At 40.0% G+C, this 23,628-nt stretch overlaps 3 protein-coding genes and 1 long non-coding RNA gene across 43 annotated transcripts in view; 1 reads left to right on the top strand and 3 right to left on the bottom strand.

The window, feature by feature from the left end:
* The window catches only part of JMJD1C (jumonji domain containing 1C), a 325,118-nt gene extending 315,008 nt beyond the window's left edge, over positions 1 to 10,110 (top strand). For all 37 annotated transcript variants that reach the window (XM_021073670.2, XM_021073664.2, XM_021073659.2 and 34 more), the window contains 3 exons: positions 79 to 255; positions 8,815 to 8,946; positions 9,200 to 10,110. In XM_021073670.2, the coding sequence (XP_020929329.2) occupies positions 79 to 255; positions 8,815 to 8,946; positions 9,200 to 9,289 (399 nt within the window). In that variant the 3' untranslated portion in view covers positions 9,290 to 10,110. The remainder of the gene's footprint in view (positions 1 to 78; positions 256 to 8,814; positions 8,947 to 9,199) is intronic.
* ZNF365 (zinc finger protein 365) overlaps positions 1 to 23,628 on the bottom strand; it is an 831,894-nt gene that overhangs the window by 40,243 nt on the left and 768,023 nt on the right. The window lies entirely within an intron of this gene.
* The window catches only part of LOC102165048 (uncharacterized), a 1,242,341-nt gene that overhangs the window by 1,113,333 nt on the left and 105,380 nt on the right, over positions 1 to 23,628 (bottom strand). The gene's annotated exons all lie outside the window — the stretch shown is intronic.
* Positions 21,382 to 23,628, bottom strand: part of NRBF2 (nuclear receptor binding factor 2) — a 39,117-nt gene continuing 36,870 nt past the window's right edge. For all 4 annotated transcript variants that reach the window (XM_013983288.3, XM_001925540.6, XM_084997058.1 and 1 more), the window contains one exon: positions 21,382 to 23,547. In XM_013983288.3, the coding sequence (XP_013838742.3) occupies positions 22,837 to 23,547 (711 nt within the window). In that variant the 3' untranslated portion in view covers positions 21,382 to 22,836. The remainder of the gene's footprint in view (positions 23,548 to 23,628) is intronic.

Genomic DNA, 23,628 nt, shown 5'->3' with positions numbered 1-23,628 from the left:
GTTACCACAGAGCCACAGCGGGAACTCCCTGATTTACTTAAATTGGAGTGAATGTTTTATTTTTAATCCATATTTCAGGTTTCAAAAGAACAAGGCCTTGAAGTTCTGCCAGAGCATGATCCAATACGTGACCAAAGTTGGTATGTGAACAAAAAACTTCGTCAGAGACTGCTTGAGGAATATGGAGTCAAAACCTGCACTCTTGTTCAGTTCCTCGGTGATGCCATTGTCTTACCAGCAGGAACACTTCATCAGGTATGTAAAAAGTTATTTCTAACACACCTATTACTGAAAGAACCAAAAAAGTTGTTCTGAATATAGATATAAATAAAAGAAGACACAAGAAAGAGAATGGTCTCTATCACTATGCCTTCATTAAGAAATCACCAAAACTGTTTTCCAGTGCTTGATGAGGTCTGACACAGTTAAACGCTTTGAGAGTTTACTTTGCCTTAACATGAGCCAATTTTCCATTTTTTTTGTCTGTAGTTTGGTGGATTAAAATCTAGCTTTAAAGACTTTTTAGGGAAAAAAAGAGAGATACTATATATACTCAGTTCTCAACAGTTGAGACTTAGTAGGAGAGGGCAATATCAGGACTTGGAGATGGTACATTTTTCTAGGGTACCAAGTATGAGTAGAATGAGTTTTTGGCTAGACTCTTCTATAATTCCAGGCTTTCACTGTACTTCCTCCCTCTTCTTAGTTTGCTAACATACCAATAGCGTGTATGTTAGCAAACTAAAAGATGGTATGTAATTTTTATAGCTGTTGATCCATAAAATTTAACTGAAATAAACACCTCATCTTTATTTCTGTGGCTGGACTGTTTCGAACCTAGAAGAAGGGCATTGAATAGATGGAGGGTATGGAGGATTGCGATTGAAAGCATTCAGTGGATTCCTGTAAGTAGACTGAAGCTATCACAGACCAGCTTAGCCTTCATAGTAACAAAGTGCAGAGGAAACCTGGGAACCCAAAAAGCTAGTTTGTCTCGGGGCTGGTTCTCTAGGTTAATGAGATGTATCCAGTGTGTACTTTACCAAGGAACGTTTCCTACATTTTATATAACTATATGCAATTATTGCCTATATAACATTTGTGACACAGATATGTTTTTAAGATGTCAAATTCAAGGTTAGATTTATTATCCTTAGTTTTCAAATACCATTCATTGTAGTAAAATTATAAACACATCATCATAGGAGTTCCCGTCATGGCGCAGTGGTTAATGAATCCGACTAGGAACCATGAGGTTGCGGGTTCGGTCCCTGCCCTTGCTCAGTGGGTTAACGATCCGGCGTTGCCGTGAGCTGTAGTGTAGGTTGCAGACGCGGCTCGGATCCCGCGTTACTGCGGCTCCGGCATAGGCCGGTGGCTACAGCTCCGATTCACCCCCTAGCCTGGGAACCTCCATATGCCGTGGGAGCGGCCCAAGAAATAGCAGAAAAGACAAAAAAAAATAAAATAAAATAAACATCATCATAATAAATAGACCTTTTTCTCTATAATAACTTCTGGAGAAGAGTTATATTAAGTGTGTGAATTAAGTGAACATGTTATTTATGTTAAAGTGTTGACTTAAAATTTCAGAGATGCATCATTTATGATTTTTATTTTTAAATTTTTAAATTTTTTTAAAAGGCTTCTTCTGAAGCATATGGAAGTTCCTGGACTAGAGGTCAAATCAGAGCTGCAGTTGTCAGCCCACACCATGGCCACAGCAATGTCAGATCCGAGCTGCATCTGCAGCCTATGCCACAAGTTGCAGCAACACTGGATCCTTAAGCCACTGAGCGAGGTCAGGGATTGAACCCACATCATGGATACAGTCAAGTTCTTAACCCACTGGGCCACAAGAGGAACTCCTCATTTATGATTTTTAATTAGAATTCACCGCACATAGCATTCTTTGGCTTTCTAGCCTCTTGTCAGAAAATCTAATCTGTATCCAAATGTAATAAGCCCTCAAAGGAGCAGCCTATTTAAGAGAATAGTACAGTAGGAGTTCCCATTGTGGCTCAGCAGAAACAAACCTGACTACTATCCATGAGGATGTGGGTTCAATCCCTGGCCTCGTTCAGTGGGCTAAGGATCCAGCAATGTAGTGTAGGTCGCAGATGCAGCTCAAATCTGGCTTTGCTGTGGCTGTGGCGTAGGCTGGCAGCAGTAGCTCTGATTCAACCCCTAGCCTAGGAATAAAAAAAAAAGAATACAATAAATCTTTTTGTAAATAGGAACACTTATTTGATAATATAAAACAGGTTCCCTTGAAAATCCTTATTCACATATTTAGTATCCGTTTTCTTAAACTGAACAGTGCATATTTTTAGGTATAATTTTCACAGAGTAAATGTATTCTTTTTAATGTACAGTTCTTTAAGTTTCAACAAATACGTAGTTAAGTAACAGCACATACTAAAGAACATTTCTATTTCTCCACAATATTCCTCCCTGCTTCCCCAACTTCCCCCTCCTTTAGTCAACCTCTTCTACCTGACATTCCTACAACCACATACCTGTTTTCTTACCCTTTGAGTCTGGCTTTCAGTGCATTTGAGTTTCATCCATGTTGTATATATCAGAAGTTTTTTTTTTTTTTTAATTGCTGGGTAGTTTTTTATTGTATAAATGTATCACTTAAAAAAATACACCAATTTAAAAATACTCAGATTACTTTCAGTTTGAGACAAATAATAAAGCCACTATAAACTTTCACATACAAGTCTTTGTATAAACATAGTTGTTCATTTCAGCTGAGTTAATGGGATTACCTAGTGACACAATAAAGTGTATGGTTAACCTTTTAAGACACTGCCAGCCTGGCGGTTGTATTATTTTCCATTCCCCAAAGCAGTATACGTGAGTTTGGTTTCCTCTATTTACTATCAGTTTTGTTTTTAAGGACTTTAAATAAGCATGCATTGTTATCGTTTTATTTACATTTTCATAGCTAAATATGTTGAACATCTTTTTATGTGCTTATTTGCCATCTGTAAATCTAATTTTGTATGTGTATATTCAAATATTTGTCTACTTTTGTTCAAAATGGATAGGAATACATTGCAGTTAAAAGTTTCTATTTATTTAGATGAGATTGGGCGCACTTAGGGTGGTATGGCCATAGACAAATTTCTGTTCATTTAAAGGCACTTTTTAAAGGGTGAAAATGTGGGAGTTACTGCTGTGGTGCAGTGGGTAAATGATCCAGCTGGTTTCTTTGGAGGCACCAGTTCAATCCTGGCATTGCTACAGCTGTAGCATAGGTTACAGCTCCAGTTCAGATTCAGTCCCTGGCCCAGAAACTTCCATATGTGGTAGGGAGGCCGAAAAAGGTAAAAAAGAGAGTGAAAATGTGGCGTCCCCAGGTGGTACGGTAGGTTAAGGATCCAGTGTTGTCACTGCTATGACACAGGTTTCATCCCTGGCCTGGGAACCTGTATGCAGCAGACGCTGTCAAAAAGAGAAAAGAAAAAGAGAGTGAAAATATAATCCATAGAGTGAGAGAAATATTTGCAATGCATTTAAATAAATATATATACATATATATTTATATACACACACCATATACACATGTGTGTGTCCATTTTTGTAATTAAGTTCCCTTTTTCTCTTACCGTGTTTTGAGTGTCTTTATCTGCTCTACTTATAAGCTTTTGCACATGTATTCTCCCAGTCTGTGGCTTATCCTTCTGTATTGGTAACGGTGTCTTCCAGAGAGCACACGTTTTTTTAAATTTTAATGAAGTTCAGTTCATCATTTTTCTTTGATGTATTATACTTTCATTGTTGTATCTGCAAAAATTCTGCCTAGCTGAAGATCTCAAAGACTTTCTCTTATATTTTCTTCTAGAAGCTTTATAGCTGTTAGTCTTACATCAAGATCATCCATTTTTCGGTAAACTTTTGTGTATTAGTGCAAAGTACGGACCAAGGTTCAGTTTCTTGCATATGGATGTCAGTTATTCCAGTATTATTTGCTGAGAAAGCTGTTTTTACATATTTTTTCTTTTGAATATGTAATGCATTCATATCATTTTTTTTAAACTTCAAATAGTACACAGCTTTTTAAAGTTCAATAGCATGAAATAGTTCACAGTGAAAATTTAGCCTGTTTGATTTGCCCTCATCTCATCTCCCTGGGAGGCAATCACTATTACCACAGAGAGTCCATGCATGTAAATGTCTCTCTGCTGCTTATACTTTGGTGAAAGAGAGGAAAGAGAATAGCCTTGTTTTCTCCAAATGGTGGGCAAAAGTAATCCTGTAAGAAGCTTAGTTCACTAATCATTCTAGTCAAAGCCTCACAAGGCAGTAAACAATATGTACTTGTATTCTATCTATATAAACACACAACCTTACGATCCTATACTTCAGTAAACTGGGGCAGCATCTGTGACCTAGACTGGCAAATTCTGTTCTGAACTGTGCCACTTAGTTGCTGATTTGTGCCACTAAATTGTTCCAAGAAACATATTTTGGCACAGAATTGCCAACTCTTAAGAAAAAGGATTTCTACCTTCGTTCCCTGCCTGGTACGTAATGACAGCACAGTTATTTGTACTCTGCTCAAAGGGTGTTGTCCATGACTCACAAGCGGTGGTAATGTGGTTTTGAGAATTGAAAGGAAGTTAGAGCTCTGTTCACAGTGTTACCTTGGATTTATGATGCATTATTATTTACAATTTGTTTAGTCCTTAGAGTCCTGAAAACTTTTCATTGATGGTTTCGACACATCCAATAAACTATAGGTAGCCCTTGTAGTAACCTCAAATTCTAAGTCAGTGCTTCTCATGTTTTAGCATACATTGGGATTTCCTGGAGAGCTTGATATAACACAGGTTGCTAGACCCTATCCCTGTAGTTCTCATTCAGTGGATCTGAGGAGCAGGCCTGAAATTTTACATTTCTAACAAGTCACCAGGTGATGCTGACGTTACTGTCCAGGAACCACACTTTGAGAACCACACAAATCAAAGGCCCTTAAAAACCCAAGGTATCTAATCAGACAACTTTGGACCCAGTGATACTGCATGACATGACAAACTAGCAGTGCTAGAGAAGAATCACCATCTTTTTGTCAACAGTATTCACTTTAAGGCAGAAGGGGTTGGGGTGGACCTCTTTCTGTGTAGGGGCATTCAGATGTCTATCTTGGCAAACTGAGGCAAAGTATCACAGCCCTTGTTATAGTATAAGAAAAACATGGTTCAATCTATGCAGCCCCAGTGTATTTTCGTAGACAGAGTCGGATCCTGACCACCAGGATTTAATTTAAGTTCTAGCACCCTGAGGTTTAGAGTACCTTTTAGATTTAAACAGCAGTCCTTTTAAAAAAGTAACACAAAATCTCAACTGTTAATCTTGTACTTAACTATTTAATTGATTGTATTTGGCCATTCATAATGAGTATTATATTGCTAAGTTGTAAATTTTCTGCATTCATATGACTAAAAGGACTTAGGCAAAAATCTCTGTGCTCTTAAGTTCTCATAGGTTACTGTGTATATGGCAGTCTCAGTGTCAAGATATTAACCTTCGTACTATGAACACAAAAGTCACATTTTCATAACATTACCTGTTTATGGTTATAACTAATCCTTTAAGGCTAGTATGAATAAACCATCTACCAAGGAAGTGACATATTAATGACTCAAAGATGGCCCCAAAAAGGGTTAAGTGGAATGGGAAGTTCTAATATGTTCTGCTTTCCTAAAAAAAAAAGAAAGAAAAAGAAAATAAAGTTCTGCTTTAAAACTGAACCTTGCCTCTTCAAACTAATGCTTAAATCCTTCATTAAAATAGATCAGGTTGAGATCATTAGGAAACATAATAGCAACTGGTAACCACTAATAAAAGTCACTATTCTAGGAGTTCCCATCGTGGCACAGCGGAAATGAATTTGTCTAGGAACCATGAGTTTGCAGGTTCAATCCCTGGCCTTGCTCAGTGGGTTAAGAATCCAGCATTGCTGTGAGCTGTGGTGTAGTTCGCAGACTCGGCTTGGTTCCTGTGTTGCTGTGGCTGTGGTGTAGGCTGGCAGCTGTAGCTCTGATTGGACCCCAAGCCTGGGAATCTCCATAGGTTCCTAAAGAGCCAAAAAAAAAAAAGTCACTCTTCTAAAAATGATTTTAAAAGAGCCATAAACCAGCAAAAACTGACAGAATCAACTTTTTCACAGCTCTGGAAACTAATGCAAAACTTACATCAAGCTTAATGAAGACAAGGGCATCTGATTTTGGCCTTTAAGGAAATACCTTGCAGGTCACTGGCTGACCCCTGAGATAACGGAACAGAGATGTCAGCGATCCCACCCAACAAGAAATACAGTCTTTGCAAAATTAGTTTGGAAAAGTCACAAAACAAATGGATGACTACAGCCCTTATCAGTCAATAGCAGCAAACATTGAGGCAGAGGAAGAGTCTGACTCCAAGTTACCACCTTATAGTATTCAGCTGTCCAGTTTTTCAGCAAAAAAATCACAAGGCACACTGTAAGCCAGCTATAATGGAAAAAAGTAAAAATTATTTTAAAAAAGTCACAAGGCAGACGCAGAAACAGGAAACTGTGGTCCGTTCATAGCGGGGGGGAAAAAGCCTCAATAAAAACTTTCCCTGAGTTAGGCCAGACATCAGACTTACTAGACATAGACTTCGAGTCAGTTACCTTAAATATGCTCAAAGAGCTAAAGGAAACTGTGGACAAAGAACTAAAGAAAACCAAACAAATGATATATGAACAAAATTATTAGAATATCAATGAAGAGAGAAATTACTAAAAAATAGAGCTACATATGTTAAAACAGTAAATGCTAGAACTTAAAAAGACTTAATCCCACAGCATGTATAAGACGAGAGAGGGCATTTTGAGACTATATGCTGGTATGACTGAGTTTATGTAGGACTATAAAGCATCTTTTTGACAAGATGTCACAGGAGCTGTGGTCCTGTTGACTTAACATTTATTGGCTGATTTATCTTGGAACAGGTGCTGAACCTGTTATCCATAGTTTCCTGCTCTGTGAAATAGAGCATCTGTTCCACAGACACATAATGAAGATCCAGTGAGACTGTGTACACTATGTTCATCCTCAGAAGAGCAACAACCTAATGATTAAAGGAAGAAAATGTTTAATATATATATGCTACTGAGTTATCAGTAGAGACACAGTGCTTGAGTTAAAGAATAAGGAATTCGACGCACTTCCGCAGCTGTTCAGGTGGTGTCATTAACGCCCAGAGGAGGAATTCCAGCCCCTTTGGAATTTCATCACTCTGACGTCAGATTTTTTCCACAGTCTCTATTCCACACTTACCATCTCCCTCTTCTAATTTCTCCCAATTAAATTTGTTTTCATACTTTAAAAAATCAGAATAAAGGTAAATGCTTAGTTTTCAGTTAATTTCGCCTTTCCCAGGAATTTTATGGTGTTTTTTTTTTTTTTTTTTTTTTTTTTTTTTTTTTTTTTTGTCTTTTTGCTATTTCTTGGGCAGCTCCCGCAGCCTATGGAGGTTCCCAGGCTAGGGGTCTAATCGGAGCTGTAGCCACTGGCCTACGCCAGAGCCATAGCAATGCGGGATCCGAGCCATATCTGTGACCTACACCACAGCTCACGGCAATGCCAGATCCTTAACCCACTGAGCAAGGGCAGGGACCGAACCCGCAACCTCATGGTTCCTAGTCGGATTCGTTAACCACTGCGCCACAACAGGACTCCTGTGGTGTTTCTTAATATCACTACAAGACAAATGGAAACAAAATCCAGACTAGGTAAGCTTGGTCCTTTCTCTGTCCTTATCCTGAACATTGATAGAAAGCAGTTCTAAGAAATAGTAAAGTGCAGAGTTGGTTTGTATGTGCTGAACAAATAACATAATTGACTAGCTTCTTAAGAAAACCATTTATTCAAGAGAGAGAACTGTCAAACAGTTGTATTGAAGCCACAAGAGTTTCTTTAGGGTTTTTTTCTTCTTCTTTTTTCTCTTTTTTAGGGCCATGCCTTCGGCATATGGAAGTTCCCAGGCTAACTACAGCTGCCAGCCTACACCACAGCCACAGCAACTCAGGATCTGAGCCGTGTCTGCAACCTACACCACAGCTCACTGATCGAGGCCAGGGATGGAACCTGCATCCTCATAGCTACTAGTCGGATTCATTTCCGCTGCGCCACAACAGCAACTCCTGAAGCCATAAGAGTTTGAAGGGTATCTTAAATTGATAAATTTGAAAGGCATAAAAGGGGAAAGAAAAGAGACAAAAAAACCCTGGGTTGAATTCTAAACTGCTGTGGTCAGTAGATCTGTCTGGAGCTACAGTTTTCACCCCAGTTCCTCACAAATAATCAAACTAAGTTTCATTTCCTTTAATCCACTCTCTGGTGTGAAAGTTAACTGTGAAATGACCAAATGTTGAACAGTCCAAGGAGCGCTAACAGACATCTAGATTGACTGCACTGATGGGTAAAATAGGTACCTTCCAGTTAGGTTTGTTGTGTTTTTAAGTAATGCCCCAAAACCCACCTAGACCAAATTAATAATTAGGGTCTAATTTATCAGCCTCTGTGAAGGATTCCTGGAAAAGTTCTTTTCATCATTTAAAAATACTCCATTTACACGAAGTCACTTTACATGAAGCTTTTCAGTAATACAACCTTCTCATAAAGTGTGGTATTCTGCTTTGAAATGCATTTGATGTTTGGAGAAAATAAGTTCTCTGGTGAATTGTTTCTTGTGTTTACTGTTAATAGACAACATTGCTTCTCTTTATTCCCACCTCCTAAAATTTATATTTTACTGGTTTTGTTTTGGGAATAGGTACAGAATTTTCACAGCTGTATTCAGGTAACTGAAGACTTTGTGTCTCCAGAACATCTTGTACAGTCATTTCATTTAACACAGGAACTGAGACTTTTGAAGGAAGAAATCAATTATGATGATAAACTACAGGTAAGAGTTTTCTAAGCAACTCCTGTTCTACAGGCTTTTTATATTCAGAATTATGATACACACATAACAGGTTAGCATCATTGCAGTTTGTCACATTACAGTAACGACTAAAGATTAACATCAGTATTTATTTAATTATATGACTATTAGCTTTTAAGTTTTGGTTTAACTTTTTTTTTTTTTAATTGACACAGTTTTTGTATGTTAATTTTTCTCCTGCTAAAGTGATTAGAAATACCAACATCTCTTTCAGGTTAAAAATATCTTGTATCATGCAGTCAAGGAAATGGTGAGATCTTTGAAGATACATGAAGATGAAGTAGAGGCTATGGAAGAAAACTAGGTGGGGTCCAGTTTGATGTTTTTAGGCCACTGAACTGGAATTAACTACTCTTGAACGCTGATATGTATGTACACTGACCTAAGCTTCATAAACCATCAGTGCCAAGAAATTCTCTTTGTAGTAATTACTTGTTACTGACACCACAGCGGTATAGCATAGTCACAGCTCCTGTGATTCATTGTTATTAAAACAAGCTAAATTTTAAAAGCAGCAGTTCATAGCTGTTTTTGTATTATAGTGTATATGATGTTTGTGAAAATGCCAGATTTAAAATGATGTATTTATTTTTGGAAAAAAATACAAAAATTCTATGCTATATTGTTGATCAAGTGTAAATGTGACCTTGTACAGTTTACTAAAATAACTGATATTTTTCACTACATTGAGACAGTTACTGTGAGAATAGGACACAAACACCAGCTATTGCCTGCATTTGGGAAATTGCTGAATCGCACAGCATACATGTCATAATCAGAAAATTACTGCCAAATAATTGTAAAATTTGTAAAATAGAAAAATATATAAAGTAGATACTAAATACAGACACTTCAATATTTTGTTGAAGCTATTGACTGTACAATTAAACATTTTCAAAGGGTGTAATTTATTTAAAATTGTCTCATTTTGGTAAAATTTATGTGAACTTTTAAAAGCTAAATATTAAACTTAATATGCTATGTAAATATATACATATATACATTTAATGATGTATTTTTTTAAAACATTGGCTTGCTTTTATTTGTTAAAGTGCAAGTGTTACATACAGCTTTGTAAAGTTGAGAGGGGTTTTACATTTTCCATTAAAAGGACTTTATCAAAAATTTGCTAGTCTAAGTTCTCCCTCTTGATATGCATATATTACTGGGGGTTTCATCATCATCAAGTTGACTACCAGCATTTTCTTGTGATACAGTGATCTCTCCCAGAACATTTCCCGTTTTTTTATTCTTACAAGCTTTTTTAGGTTTCTGTAGACTCTGCAGGCCATCACAAATAAATCCTTCAACTTACTATGGCCCAGCTAATGAAATTAATGCAGATAAAACTCCATTTGTTATTTGCGAATGCATTTAACTGAAAGAGGAACTCTCGTACATCGAATTTCAAAAGTCATGATTGATTATGAGAGTATGTGGTCAAGCAATTTCAAGTAAGTGTTTTTCACAGCAGAGATAACTGCTATAATAATATACTGTTGGGATGGAAGGAGAGGGTGGCAGAGAAGAGCCTGAAGTCAGCCTGTCTTGAATATGAGTTCTATTACTTACTGTGTGACCTTGTTAAGTTGCTTGAAATTGGAATCTTGGCTTTATCAGTTGGTTGCTTGAGGTTCAGGCAGCCCTAACCTATTGATTTTTACTGGAAACATGTAGCCCTCCACTGACACCTGCAGGATATTAAAGGGATTGTTTTCTTACTCAAAAATACATAGGCTTAAAAGAAAAAATTGGCAGCCTTTGTTTTGAGTGACCTTGTAAGTTTCCTGTTTCTTGTGTCCACCATTTTTTGGTTCCAAGTAGGCTATTATGGCACCCTGTATTCCAAGAAAAGTTCAGGTAGGAATGTGAACAGTGACATTTTCCCATCATGATTTAATAGGATGGAGTTCCCATTGTGGCTCAGAGGAAGTGAATCTGACTAGTATCCTTGAGGACACAAGTTCAATCCCTGGCCTTGCTCACTTGGGTTAAGGATCTGGCCTTGCAGGGAGCTGTGGTGTAGTTTATAGACACGGCTTAAATTTGGTGCTGTTGGGCCCATGGGGTAGGCCAGCAGCTACAGCTCTGATTCGACCCCTAGACCGGGAACCTCCATATGCCCTGAATGTGGTCCTAGAAAAAGACAAAAGGGGAAAAAAAAAAGGTTAATACGATGGATGACTGCTTGGCCAGTAGTTTTAAAAGGAGAGCAGGGAAGCTGAGGAATAGTTAAAATGATTATATGCATCTTCTTTTGTACATTTTTGACTTTTTAATAGCATTTTTCAAATTGTACTTTAACTCATTTAATGCTATCTTTTCCTTAACACTTTGATTTATTCCATCAGATTTAATTTTGATGTGAAATTAACTTCAAGCCCATGATGCTGATTCTAGAGTAGACCTCTGGCGTAGGTCCTATAAAATGTGCTAGGAGCCCAGAGTCCTTGTCAATTTTCTTCTAAAAAGTTTTTGCTTCTCTTGCTGTTGCTTGAGCCTTTTTTTTTTTTTTTTTTTTTTTTGCTATTTCTTAGGCCGCTCCCGCGGCATATGGAGGTTCCCAGGCTAGGGGTCAAATCGGAGCTGTAGCCACCGCCTACGCCAGAACCACAGCAACGCAGGATCCGAGCCGCGTCTGCAACCTACACCACAGCTCACAGCAACGCTGGATCGTTAACCCACTGAGCAAGGGCAGGGACCGAACCCGCAACCTCATGGTTCCTAGTCGGATCCGTTAACCACTGCGCCATGACGGGAACTCCTGCTTGAGCCATTTTTAAACCATTCTTACAACCCTGACAGACTTGCTGAAGATGAAGCCTGGCAGTGTGGCTTCTTTCAGAGCAAACTCGTGTGATGAGAATATTCTATCCATTGTTTGAATGCTGTGCTAGTGACTGAATTCTTGGTAAGGAACGGGGGGTGGGGGGGGGGTGAAGAGAGAGGACCATAATGTTTGTGTCACTGAAGACATTCATTGACTTTTTACAAGGCAGGGGAAGTGTGTTACTAATCTGTTTACCTTGTTCCTTCCGTCCTTTTGGTTAGCTCAGATGCTCCTTACTTGTGAAGACAGCTGAATGTGTCCATTTCCTCCAGACAGTGAAATAGTATTGGATATGTAGAATAATTTGAAAATTTTAAGATCAAGGAGACTTTAGAAGGGGAAACTTGTGCTGAATATTTTGGTCCTTCCTATTAAATTCATTCTGATGTCATTTGGACCTGAATATGAATTCCTTTTCCTGATGAATGAATTACATGTGTTCAAATCCATTTCTCTTCTGCTGTGCAGGTTAGGATTGTAGCACCCGTACAAATCATTCCTGTTACTTCTCTTTGGTAGATGGGATATGGGCTTAATGTTATCTGGATAGGATTAGTGAGCTTCAGAAGAAAAGTGTATTGATGAACAAATACTATAGATACAGAACTATAGATTCAGTATGTTCTATTTCTAGAGCCCAGAACAGATCAGGATTTTCAGCCGTGGAAGTGGGAAAATAAATTATTAAAAAAGCCTACAGCTGTTTGGTATAAGCACTATGAATTGGGCTGTAGCAAGTAGCCGAGATATAAGGATTTATGCCACCAGGCCTGTGACTAAGATTCAGGCTCAAACCTTTCCAAACTACAAAATTTATGACATTCCTGGTTATGCATCAAGGTTAATTAGATTAACCTTGATACTTACACCTTGAAACCACATGGAAGGTGCAGGGACATTTTCTCTGTGTATGTGTTTATACACAGAAAATGTGAAGTACTTGGCTCTCACAGTAACTCATCTGGCGCTTGCAGTGAAAGCAAAGTAACTTTCAAACAAAAATGAAATGTTAGTAAGCTCTGGGTCACTTGGCTGCATACAAAGTGACTTCCCTTTCTTGGCTGGGGACATTGTCACAGCTGACTTAAGCTTTTCAGTCAGTTCTGTGTAACGAAGCCAACCAGCTGCAGCTAAGACTGAAAGACTGCTTGTCTTTTCTGTGTTTTTTCTCTGAAAAAGACCTCAGCCCTGGGGTCAATGGAGGGTACACGGAGGGTCTGTGTTACTTGTGTGGGTCAGAGCTGGACTGCATTTTGAGGAGTGACAGATCTGGATAGCTGGGTCAGTGCAGACAGAGCCAGTATAGTGAGCCAGGGGACCCAGTAATGAGGGTGCTAACTGACTTGCAGGTCCTGTCAAACTTTTGTAGAACACAGGACAGACAACCACAGAGCCAAGGTAAGTCTTCAGGTTTAGTAAGTGGAAGGAGTTCACGACGAAGGGCATGCAGGGATCAGTGCCACATGTGCCTTGAAAGTTAGAATATGTGGGGGATGTTGGGAGAAAGGTTTTTTTTTTTATAATTCAGCATTTTTTATGTATTTGGCACTGGTAATATGATAAAAATAATCCTTAGCAAGCTCAGGATTGTGCCATCAATGCTAAATACTATGTAATAAGCACAGCAGACCCTTGAACAACACGGAGTTAGGGGTGCCAACCTCCATGCAGTCAAAAATTCACACCTAAGTTTACAGTCAGCCCTCTGATTCCACATATATGGACCCACACAGTTTAAATTATGTTCAAGAGTTAACTAAGGTACAAAACATACAGAAAAGGTTTAATACTTACTTATGATACTTACTGCCTTAGGGAAGTCTTCAGAAGGGTGGCAGTATTTGGACTCTTCAAGGAACAGAACAAATATTGTGGACACATTTGCCTTCCAGCCCTTTTCCAGAGACACGTCAGCTGAGACTTAACACACTTTCAGAAGTGACTTTCAAAATCATAACTCTCGTTCTAGAAGAGCAGAGGGGTAGGGGCTGCTTCTGGTACTGCCATTATAAGAGGTGAATGTCAAGGTGACAAATCCCTATACAATTCAGTAGGTGCCTTCCAGGATACACCACAGGCAAGGGACTCTCATCTCCCTCATATTTGTGCAGTACAGATTATTTTCACATCAGACACCTCAGAGACACTGATAACCTGAGGTGCTTTTCTTTGTCAACTGCAATTTTAGCCAACCTAATAAATGTATTATGTCTTCTAGTCTCTTTGCAAATGAGTAAACTATATGTGGCATGTGTGGGGAACTCTTTACCGAAATTTTCTAGTAATTTTTTTTGTAGAAAATTGTTTTACAAAACTTTGTTAGCTCACCTTTTCCAGATGTAAAGGGGAAAAGCCAGCCAATAACTTCCCATTACAATCCCTAAAAATCATAGCATCATAAAGTCCAATAAAAACCATTGGTTCATCCTGATTTGTGGGTCTTTGAGGGACCACATTGGACATACTAGTCTACTGCACTCTGCTTTCACATAAGCCACCCTGTTTTTGGTCTCAGCATGCCATTCACTTCTTTTTTTCTTTCCCTTTTTCTGGCTGCACCTGTGGCATATGGAAGTTCCCAGATCAGGATCCAGCCTTGCCACAGCTGGATCCCTGCCCACTGATCAAGGCCAGGGATCGAACCCACATCCTCATGGAAACGATGTTGGGATCTTAACCCCCTTGAGCCACAATAGCAACTCCTCTGTTCACATCTTTCCAACCATTAGTTTGCACTTTTCAAGTCAGGTGTTCACCCCTTGTCACATGGTCATCTACTATATTGTGTCTGGTGTCTGATGCTTTTTCTGTTGTGCTCAGTGAACTAGGACCCTTGTGGCTACTGAGCAATCCTTGAAAGCATATCCCAAATAGTTTCCACTCCTCAAAACCAGGACCTCACCCTGAGAAAATTGAAGGACAGACCATCTGAGCCACAAGTTTCCTTACATGTCTTACCATTAGCTGACTCTGACCAAGCTTACTCATACGTCTTCCTTCTCATTTCTAACGCCATGCTCTGGTTTTTTACCTAGGAAGCCATTTCTCCATCCACTGACCACGTTCTTTCTTCCATGAAGACTACACTATTTTACAGTTTTAGTGGCAAAAGGAAGTGTTCATTAAATACCTGGTACCTGTATTCACTGATTTAAAATTGTTTTATTTTGCCTATAGAAAGTTATAAACCACTCTGAATATGAGACTATTTTCTAGTGACCAACTCTTAACTCTGCAGCTGACCCACAAAGCCAACAAGAACAAGTTTCTTACCGTCCACTAGATGGCACTCTTGGTCAACAGTGATTCTTAAAAAAGACACTTGGAGTTCCTGTAGTGGCTCAGCAGAAATCAATCTGACTAGCATCCATGAGGGTGCAGGTTTGATCCCTGGCAGGTCTGATCTCTGGCCTCAATTAAGGGTTAAGGATCGGGTGTTGCCCTGAGCTGTGGTGTAGGTCGCAGATGCAGTTTGGATCCCACATTGCAGTGGCTGTGGTGTAGACCAGCAGCTACAGCTCTGATTTGACCCCTAGCCTGGGAACCTCCATATGCTGCTGGTGTGCCCCTAAAAAAAACACAAAAGACACTTCCAAATGGGACAATAAAAAGTTCTGGAGTTCCAAACCCCACTAGCATCCAGTGGACGTGAGTTCGATTCCTGGCCTTGCTCAGTGGGTTAAGGATCTGGTGTTGCCATGAGCTGTGGCGTAGGTCACAGATGCGTCTGGGATTTAGCTTTGCTGTGGCTGTGGTGTAGGTTAGCAACTGAAGCTCCAACTTGACCCTTATTCTGGTAACTTCCATATGTCATGGGTGCAGTCCTAAAAAGACCAAAAAAAAAAAGTCCTTTTAAAAACAGTAATGCTACATGCTCCAGTAGAGGTCTCTAATTAGGCTACCCTGGGCTTATGATTATGACAAAATATGATAAAGATCACTTGATCTTTATTGCCTACTGGTCTATGATTTAATAAATGATAGTTTTTTTGTTTTTTTTTTTAATTTTTATGAGTGCACTCATAGCATATGAAGTTCCCAGACCAGGGGCTGATTCCAAGCCACAGCCATAGAGTTCCCATCATGGCTTAGTGGTTAACGAATATGACTAGGAACCATGAGGTTGCGGGTTCGGTCCCTGCCCTTGCTCAGTGGGTTAAGGATCCAGCGTTGCCATGAGCTGTGGTGTAGGTTACAGATGCTGCTCGGATCCCGCACTGCTGTGGTGGCTACAGCTTCTGATTCATCCTAGCTGGGAACCTCCATATGCCATGGAAGCAGCCCAAGAAATGGCAAAAAGACCAAAAAAAAAAAGCCACAGCTACACCACAGTTGCAGCAACACTGATCTTTTTAACCCATTGCACTGGGTCAGGGATCAAACCCACGCCTCTCCAGCAAAACTGAGCTGCAACAGGCAGAGTCTTAACACACTGCATCATGTCAGGAACTCTGCTTATTATTTTTACAGTTCATGTTTTCCTTCTTTAAACAGATTATGAACACATCCTATTGCAAACTACCTCACACCAGTATTCATCTTTTAAAACAAGTTTTAATCATAACTTCTCACAGATGAAAAGGGATAGCACAGAAAATGGACATTAGAATACGATCATAAGGACAGGAGACCACTCAACTTTCATTGAGTGGTCTCCAACTTCTTGAGAAGCAGAGTAGCTGAGGGGCACTGGTATAATGTGCACCTGAAGAGAAGTTTGAATGACCAGGCCCCTTGGGCATGGTAGGAAAACTAGATATCTTAACGCTAGTGTGGCCCAGTATAAACAGCAGAGGACTGCTAGTCAAACCTTTGTTTCTTCTGGCTCTGCTCCCAAACTGGTATAAAATTTCACAAAACTCCTAACCTTATGGGCCTTAATTTTTTAATAATGTTTTAAAGGCCCTAAAAATTGACATCCATGACATCAATATGAAAAGCACCAACCAAGGCATACTGAGGAAAAAGAACCAAGCTGGAGGGATCACACTCCCTGACTTCAGACCATACTACAAAGCTACAGTAACCAAACCATATGGTACAGGCAGAAAAAGACATGTAGATCAATGGAACAGAACAGCCCACAAAACAACACACAGACCTATGGTCAAGCTGTGACAAAAGAATCAAGAATATGCAACAGGGAGTTCCCGTCGTGGCGCAGTGGTTAACGAATCCGACTAGGAACCATGAGGTTGCGGGTTCGGTCCCTGCCTTTGCTCAGTGGGTTAACGATCTGGCGTTGCCGTGAGCTGTGGTGTAGGTTGCAGACGCAGCTCGGATCCCGCGTTGCTGTGGCTCTGGCGTAGGCCGGTGGCTACAGCTCCGATTTGACCCCTAGCCTGGGAACCTCCATATGCCGCGGGAGCGGCCCAAGAAATAGCAACAACAACAACAACAACAACAACAACAAAAAGACAAAAGACAAAAAAAAAAAAAAAAAAAGAATATGCAACAGAGAAAAGACTCTTCAATATGTGGTGCTGTGGAAACTGGACAGCTGCAAGTGAAAGAATGAAATGAGAACATTTTCTCAGGCTACACAAAAAAATAACTCAAAGGGCTCTTTAATGACCTAAATGGTAAGACTAGAAATCATAAAACTTATCAGACAGAAGCAGAACAAGCTTCACCATAAATCATAGCAACATTTTTTTTTTTAGCTCTGTCTCTTCAATGAAACAAGGAAAAAAAAACAAAAACCTAATTTTAAAAAAGCTTTTGCAGAATTCCTGCTGTGGCTCATCAGTTAATGAACCCAACTAGCATCCAGAGGACATGGGTTAGATTCCTGGACATTCAATGGGCTAAGGATCTGGCATTGCCCTGAGCTATGGTATAGGTCAAAGATGCAGCTCAGACCTGTTGTGGCTGTGGCTGCGGTGTAGGCTGGCGGCTACAGTTGCCAATTGAACCCCTAACTTGGGGTGTGGCTAAAAAGAGGAAAAAAAGAAAGTTCCCGTTTTGGCTCAGTGGAAATGAATCCGACTAGGAACCGTGAAGTTTTGGGTTTGCCCCCTGGCCTTGCTCAGACATGACTTGGATCCCTTGTTGCTGTGGCTCTGGCATAGGCCAGTGGCTACAGCTCCAATTAGATCCCTAGCCTGGGAACCTCCATATGACACAGAAGCGGCCCTGAAAGGACAAAAGACCCCCTCCCCCCGCCCCCCCCGCAAAAAAAGCTTTTGCACAGCAAAGGAAACCAATGACAGAATGAAGAGACAACCTCAATGAATGGGAGAAAATACTGGCAATAAAGGGTTAATAACCTAAAATATATAAACATCAATATTTTAAAAACCAAATTATAAGTGGACAGAAGACCTGAATAGAAATCTTTCCAGATGTCAGACAGGCATGAGAAGCATCATGAGAAGATGCTCAACATTGCTAATCAGGAAAAAACTCAAAACCAAGAGATGGCACTTCGCACCCATCGGAATGGCTATCATCAAAAAACAAAACAAGATAAAAAAAAAAAAAAAACAAGCCCACAGGAGTTCCCACTGTAGAATCCTACTGCTGAGGTGCCTGTTCCATCCCCAGCCTGGAGCAGCGGGTTAAAGGATGGAAGAATGCAGGTTACATTTGTAGCTCAGATTTGATCCTTGGCCCAGAAACTTCCATGTGCTGCAGTTGCACCCATATTAGAAAAAAAGCAGCCTGCAAATGTAGAAGAGGATATGGGGGAAAGGTAACCCTGGGACACTGGTGGCAATTAAGTTGGTGCACTCATTAAAACCATATAATCCAGCAATTCCATTCCTGGGTATATATCCAAAGAAAATGAAAACACTAACTCCAAAAGATACACGCACTCTAGTGCTCACAGCATTATTTACAATAGCCAAAATACAGAAGCAATCTAAGTGCCCAAGAGAGGAATGAAGAAAGATCTGGCCTAGGTACAATGGCATATTATTCAGCCATAAAAACAATGAAGATATGGCCATTTGCAATAACATGGATGGACCAGAAGGGTGTCATGCTTACAGAAATACATCAGAGAAAGACAAATACTCTGTTATCACTTAAAAGAATAAACGAATTCAACAAACAGACTCAGATATAGGATCCTGGTTACCACTGTGGAGAGGCAAGTGGGGAGGGCAGAGGTAGGGGTAGTGGATTAAGAGGTTCAGATGGCAGTTTCCGTCATGGACTAATATCCATGAGGACATGGGTTCGATCCCTGGCCTCGCTCAGTGAGTTAAGGATTGAGCGTTGCCGTGGGCTCTGGCGTAAAGGTTGCAGACATGGCTCAGATCCTGCGTTGCTCTGTGCCATAGGCTGGCAGCTGTAGCTCCAATTCAACCCCTAGCCTGGGAACTTCCACATGCCACAGGTGTAGCCTTAAAAAAAAAAAAAAAAAAAAAAAGCAAGAGGTACAAATGAATAAGCCACAAGGACGTATTGTACAGCACAGGGAATACAGCCAATATATATTTTTTTCATTTTTGGCCACCTGGCAGCAATTGGAGTTCCTGGTTCAGGGATCAGATCCAAGATGCAGTTTTGACCTACACCACAGCTGGGGCAATGCCAGATCCTCTAACCCACTGTGCTGGGCCAGGGATCGAACCTGTGACCTGGCACTGCAGAGACATTGCTGATCCTGTTGTGCCAATATTTTATAATATAAGTTTCCAGGCCAGGGATCAAACCCGTACTACAGCAGCAACTACAGCCACTGCAATGATAAAATGATAAAGGCCGGATTCTTAACCTGTTAGGTCACCAAGGAACTCATATAACTTTTTTTTTTTTTGCTTTATAGGGCTGCACTCACAGCAGCACATGGAGGTTCCAGGCTAGGAGTCAAATCAGAGCTACAGCTGCTGGCCTACACCACAGCCACTGAACTCCTGTAGCTTTAGATAAAGTATCATCTGTAAAAATATCAAAGCCCTATGTTGTACACCTGAAACTAATACTGTAAATCAACTATACTTCAATTTAAAAAGTGCCTGGGAGTTCCCATTGTGGTTCAGTAGGTTATGATCCTGACTAGTACCATGAGGGTGGTTTAATCCCTGGTCTCAGTCAGTGGGTTAAGGATCTGGCATTGCCACAGGCTGTACTGTAGGTCACAGATGCAGCTCAGATCTGACATTGCTGTGGCTGTGGCATATGCCAGCAGCTACAGCTCTGATTCGACCCCTAGCTTGGAAACTTTCATATGCCATACTGGTGCAGTGCTGGAAAAGAAAAAGAAAACAAAAACAGTGCCTAGAAAATGTTAAAAGAATAAAGATAATGTAGTTAATCTTCTGAATTGACTTACCTGGAGACGATATTTTCATTATTTCAATAACCTTGTAATAAAACACTAGACAATAGCTTGGAGAACCATTTTGCAAATAAGCTATGTTCTTATTCCATCTTAAGCATGGTTTCTGAGGAATGAATTTACCTATGGTTACTATAGCTGTACAGCTAAGACTGCTTCTATATAGGACTAACTTTCTGAAAAAAAAATTTGTGTTTTGTTGACATTCTGTAAAAAGTGAAAATACAGACTTCAGACTAGCCTTTCTAATGCCCAGATACTTAACTGAGTTCAAAAGCAAGAGGCTGCCACTAAGGCAGGAAGGACAAGAGCCTGCCCAACCTCTGCTACATGCATAATGCATTTTCCTTTACTCGAAACAACGTTTCCTTAAACCCCTTTCAGGGTCCTGAATCAAGACAGAGAATACACAACTAAAAACTCTAGCTAGGAGATGGGCCATGTGCCTTGAGGAACAAGTGTTGTTTTAAGGACCAACTCCATGGAGATACTTGTGCTAGGCTGCTGCAAAGGTATCAAGTCATCTGGTCGAAAGGTACATGCACACGTGCTGACAGACATGAACACAATACTTAGAAACAAGATCAATCAAGAGGGCAAAAGGGATAAAAGAACATAACGGAAGATAACATGAGAAGAGTATAAATATATATGACTGGGTCATTTGCTATACAGCAGGAATTGGCACAACACTATAAATCAGCTCTAACTTTTTAAATAAAAGCGTACAAGAAAGTATGACTGAAAGCTTCAAGGACAATGGAAAAGTAAAATTAGTCCATTTAACATGTATTTGTTGGTGGCAATGCACAGAACAGGGGCCTGTAAAATACATGTCAAAACATGACAAAGCTCATTTTTAAAGGCCAAACAGCTAGGCTGATAGATCTGCTAAGTTGCCAAATGCTGTCTGAGCCCTAGATGCTTGCAGTGGGCTTAACTAGCTTGGAACACACTCAAAACATGTTTTCCATGTTGGAAAAGGACAATTTCATATGAAAGGCGCTCTCTTCCCAATGCTGGTCATGCAGGGCATAAAAATGCTAGGCACCCGCACAATAGCAGTCTTACAAAAGACACAAAATGGGGCTTCTAACTCCTTGCCTTTTTTTTTCCACAGACATCAGATATATCTAGGCTTATAGAGCTGACACAATCTTTTAATCTGAAGTTTTATAAAGAAGGTTAGGCAAGCCAAGTAAGTATTCTCAGAGTCCAGGCTACTACAACATTGAGATAGATGGACAGTTAACAGAACAGAGGATAGAACTCTGAAGACATTTTAAGAAGCTAGTTTATTTTTGGTTTCATCTGCAACAAGATGAGACAGATGGGGGAAAACAGTGGCTTCTGCATGGTCACTTCATCTAATCAGACTTCTGCTGGTTTCACTGCTTCACATGTGAGCCCATCCCTACCCCCTTAACCCAAATGTACCCCATTCCCTACAGCCAGAATGGTTTCATATTTCTGTCACTGTCACAATCTCCCTTCCCAATAAATTAAGGCTATGCTTTAAACACACCCAGTGGCTTATACCCAAATGCTTCACTTACAGCTTCTTCCCACTCCTGGATTGTCAGCGGACTCTGACGAGAGGAGGGTGTCTGTGGTGCTTCACAGCCGCTCAGCTCTGACTTGGGAATCAGGTGCCCAGGGGTGTCTGTACCCAGCGGGGGCATTTTCCACACGTGCTAGTGCAAGAAGAAGGCTGGGGATACGTGTAAACTCAGAACTTCATTGTTCTGTTTCACCCTGGTTGTAGGGGAAACTGACTACAAACACTGAAGAAAAACCTTTCACATACCAAAGCTACTGTTTGACAGGTTTTCTTCAAATTCATATTCAAAATTTCCAACACAGAAGCTGTATAAAACTTGCTTTTTATCTACCAACCACATTCAACAAAGGTATAAAATACAATTACTTTATTGACTTTACAATCAAATACTGCCAACTAGCATTACTTCCACTCATGCATCATTAAAAACAAAAGGATATTTCCCTTGGTATTTTCAAATGATGCATTATACAATAAACAAAAAAAAGTTAGAACTTAAAATGCACCCTGATTAATCATGTAAACTGGTAATTTTTTTAAAAAAAGCGTAACTAATAATTTGGTTCCTTTCTTCATAAAATGGAAATTTAAATATTTCTCCTGATAGTCTTGAGGTTATCATCATGTTATGAATAGTGCAAAGTGTGGCACACAGTTTCTTCTAGAAAGGTGTGTCTTACCTTTTTAAACAAACAAAATGTGCATAACAAGATGCATATATACTCAATGCATGATAGAAAGCATGTTTCAAATACAAGGCAGCCCCTCGGGCCACCATATTATTTAGGTTTTACATTATCATTTATGGCATTACAGATTAATTACATATAACATACTTTTATGCATTTTTGACCCTGAAGATAGGAAAGATAATTGTTGCTTGAAAAAATTATTCCAGGTAGCCATTTGGTTTGTATCAGGAGAAAGTGAACCTCCGAGAGCAGAGTGTCTGCCAAGTCCGAAATCATGAACTCAAGTCAGTAAATCAGATGCACGATACATTTCACAGTGACTGTTTCCAAGTCCTGGCAATGCCTCGTCTCCACGTGCGCCAGATGATGGAGTATCTCTGGGATTATCCTTGCATGTGGTTTTCCCTTTTTTATTTTTACTGGATTAACTATATTACTCTATTATTTCCTCTTTTCACCTCTTCTCTGGGCTTCCATTTTAATTATTCATAAGTCCTTTCAAAATATCCTCAGAGAGCTCCATAAGGGGCAGTTCTGGAGATGGAAAATCCAAGGGAGGAAGGTTGGGTATTGGAATATCCTTGGCTTTCCCAGGATTTGAAGCGAACTTCTGCCAGGTTGAAGAGGCTGTGGCAGTTTCTGAATGTGGTGGCAAGCTCCACAACTCTGATTTTTCTACAAAATCAGCATCTACATCAAGCTCCTTTTCTACTGGGCCTTTCAGAAGTCTGGCCTTTTCAGCCTTTAGCTGTTTATTTTCTTTCCTTAATCTTTCATTCTCAGCCACAAGGAATTCCACATGCCTCTTCAAATCTGCAATTTTGGTTGCCTGCTCCTCTATAATTGTTTTATCATCTTTGGGGGTTTTGCTTCCAATGCACAGCTCCGTTGGCTCACTCTTCTGCTGAAGTAAAAATAGTAGTGTGTCTGGCTCCCTGTCAAAGACCCCCTGAATTTCAGGCAAGTGCTTCTCTGTGGAAGGGCTATACCTCTGAGAGAGGAGGGGGTTCTGGCCATCTGCATCCTCAGCAGAGGGTTTGTGAGATGCCTGAAGCTGGGCAGCTGCGTCCTTGTCTGAGCTCTGCTGGGCTTTCAGCCTTTCCTCCCGCTTGGCCCTCTTCCACCTTTCCTGGATGAGAAGGAGCTGTTTCATGTGGCTCTCCCTTTGCAGTTCCAGTGATAAATGAGCCTACAGGGATAATGGAACACTGTAAGTCTCTGTAGTAATGTCCTGTAATTACTATTTCCGTACCTTTCTTTCTGAATAACC

This window comes from Sus scrofa, chromosome 14, assembly GCF_054392235.1.
Source record: "Sus scrofa isolate SSC_HxYL_T2T_F1_AM1 chromosome 14, Sscrofa_HxYL_maternal_Yorkshire_Landrace_v2.0, whole genome shotgun sequence".
Taxonomy (NCBI): domain Eukaryota; kingdom Metazoa; phylum Chordata; class Mammalia; order Artiodactyla; family Suidae; genus Sus; species Sus scrofa.
Note: the sequence above shows the minus strand (reverse complement) of the source record. Positions and strands in the feature narration are given on the sequence as shown.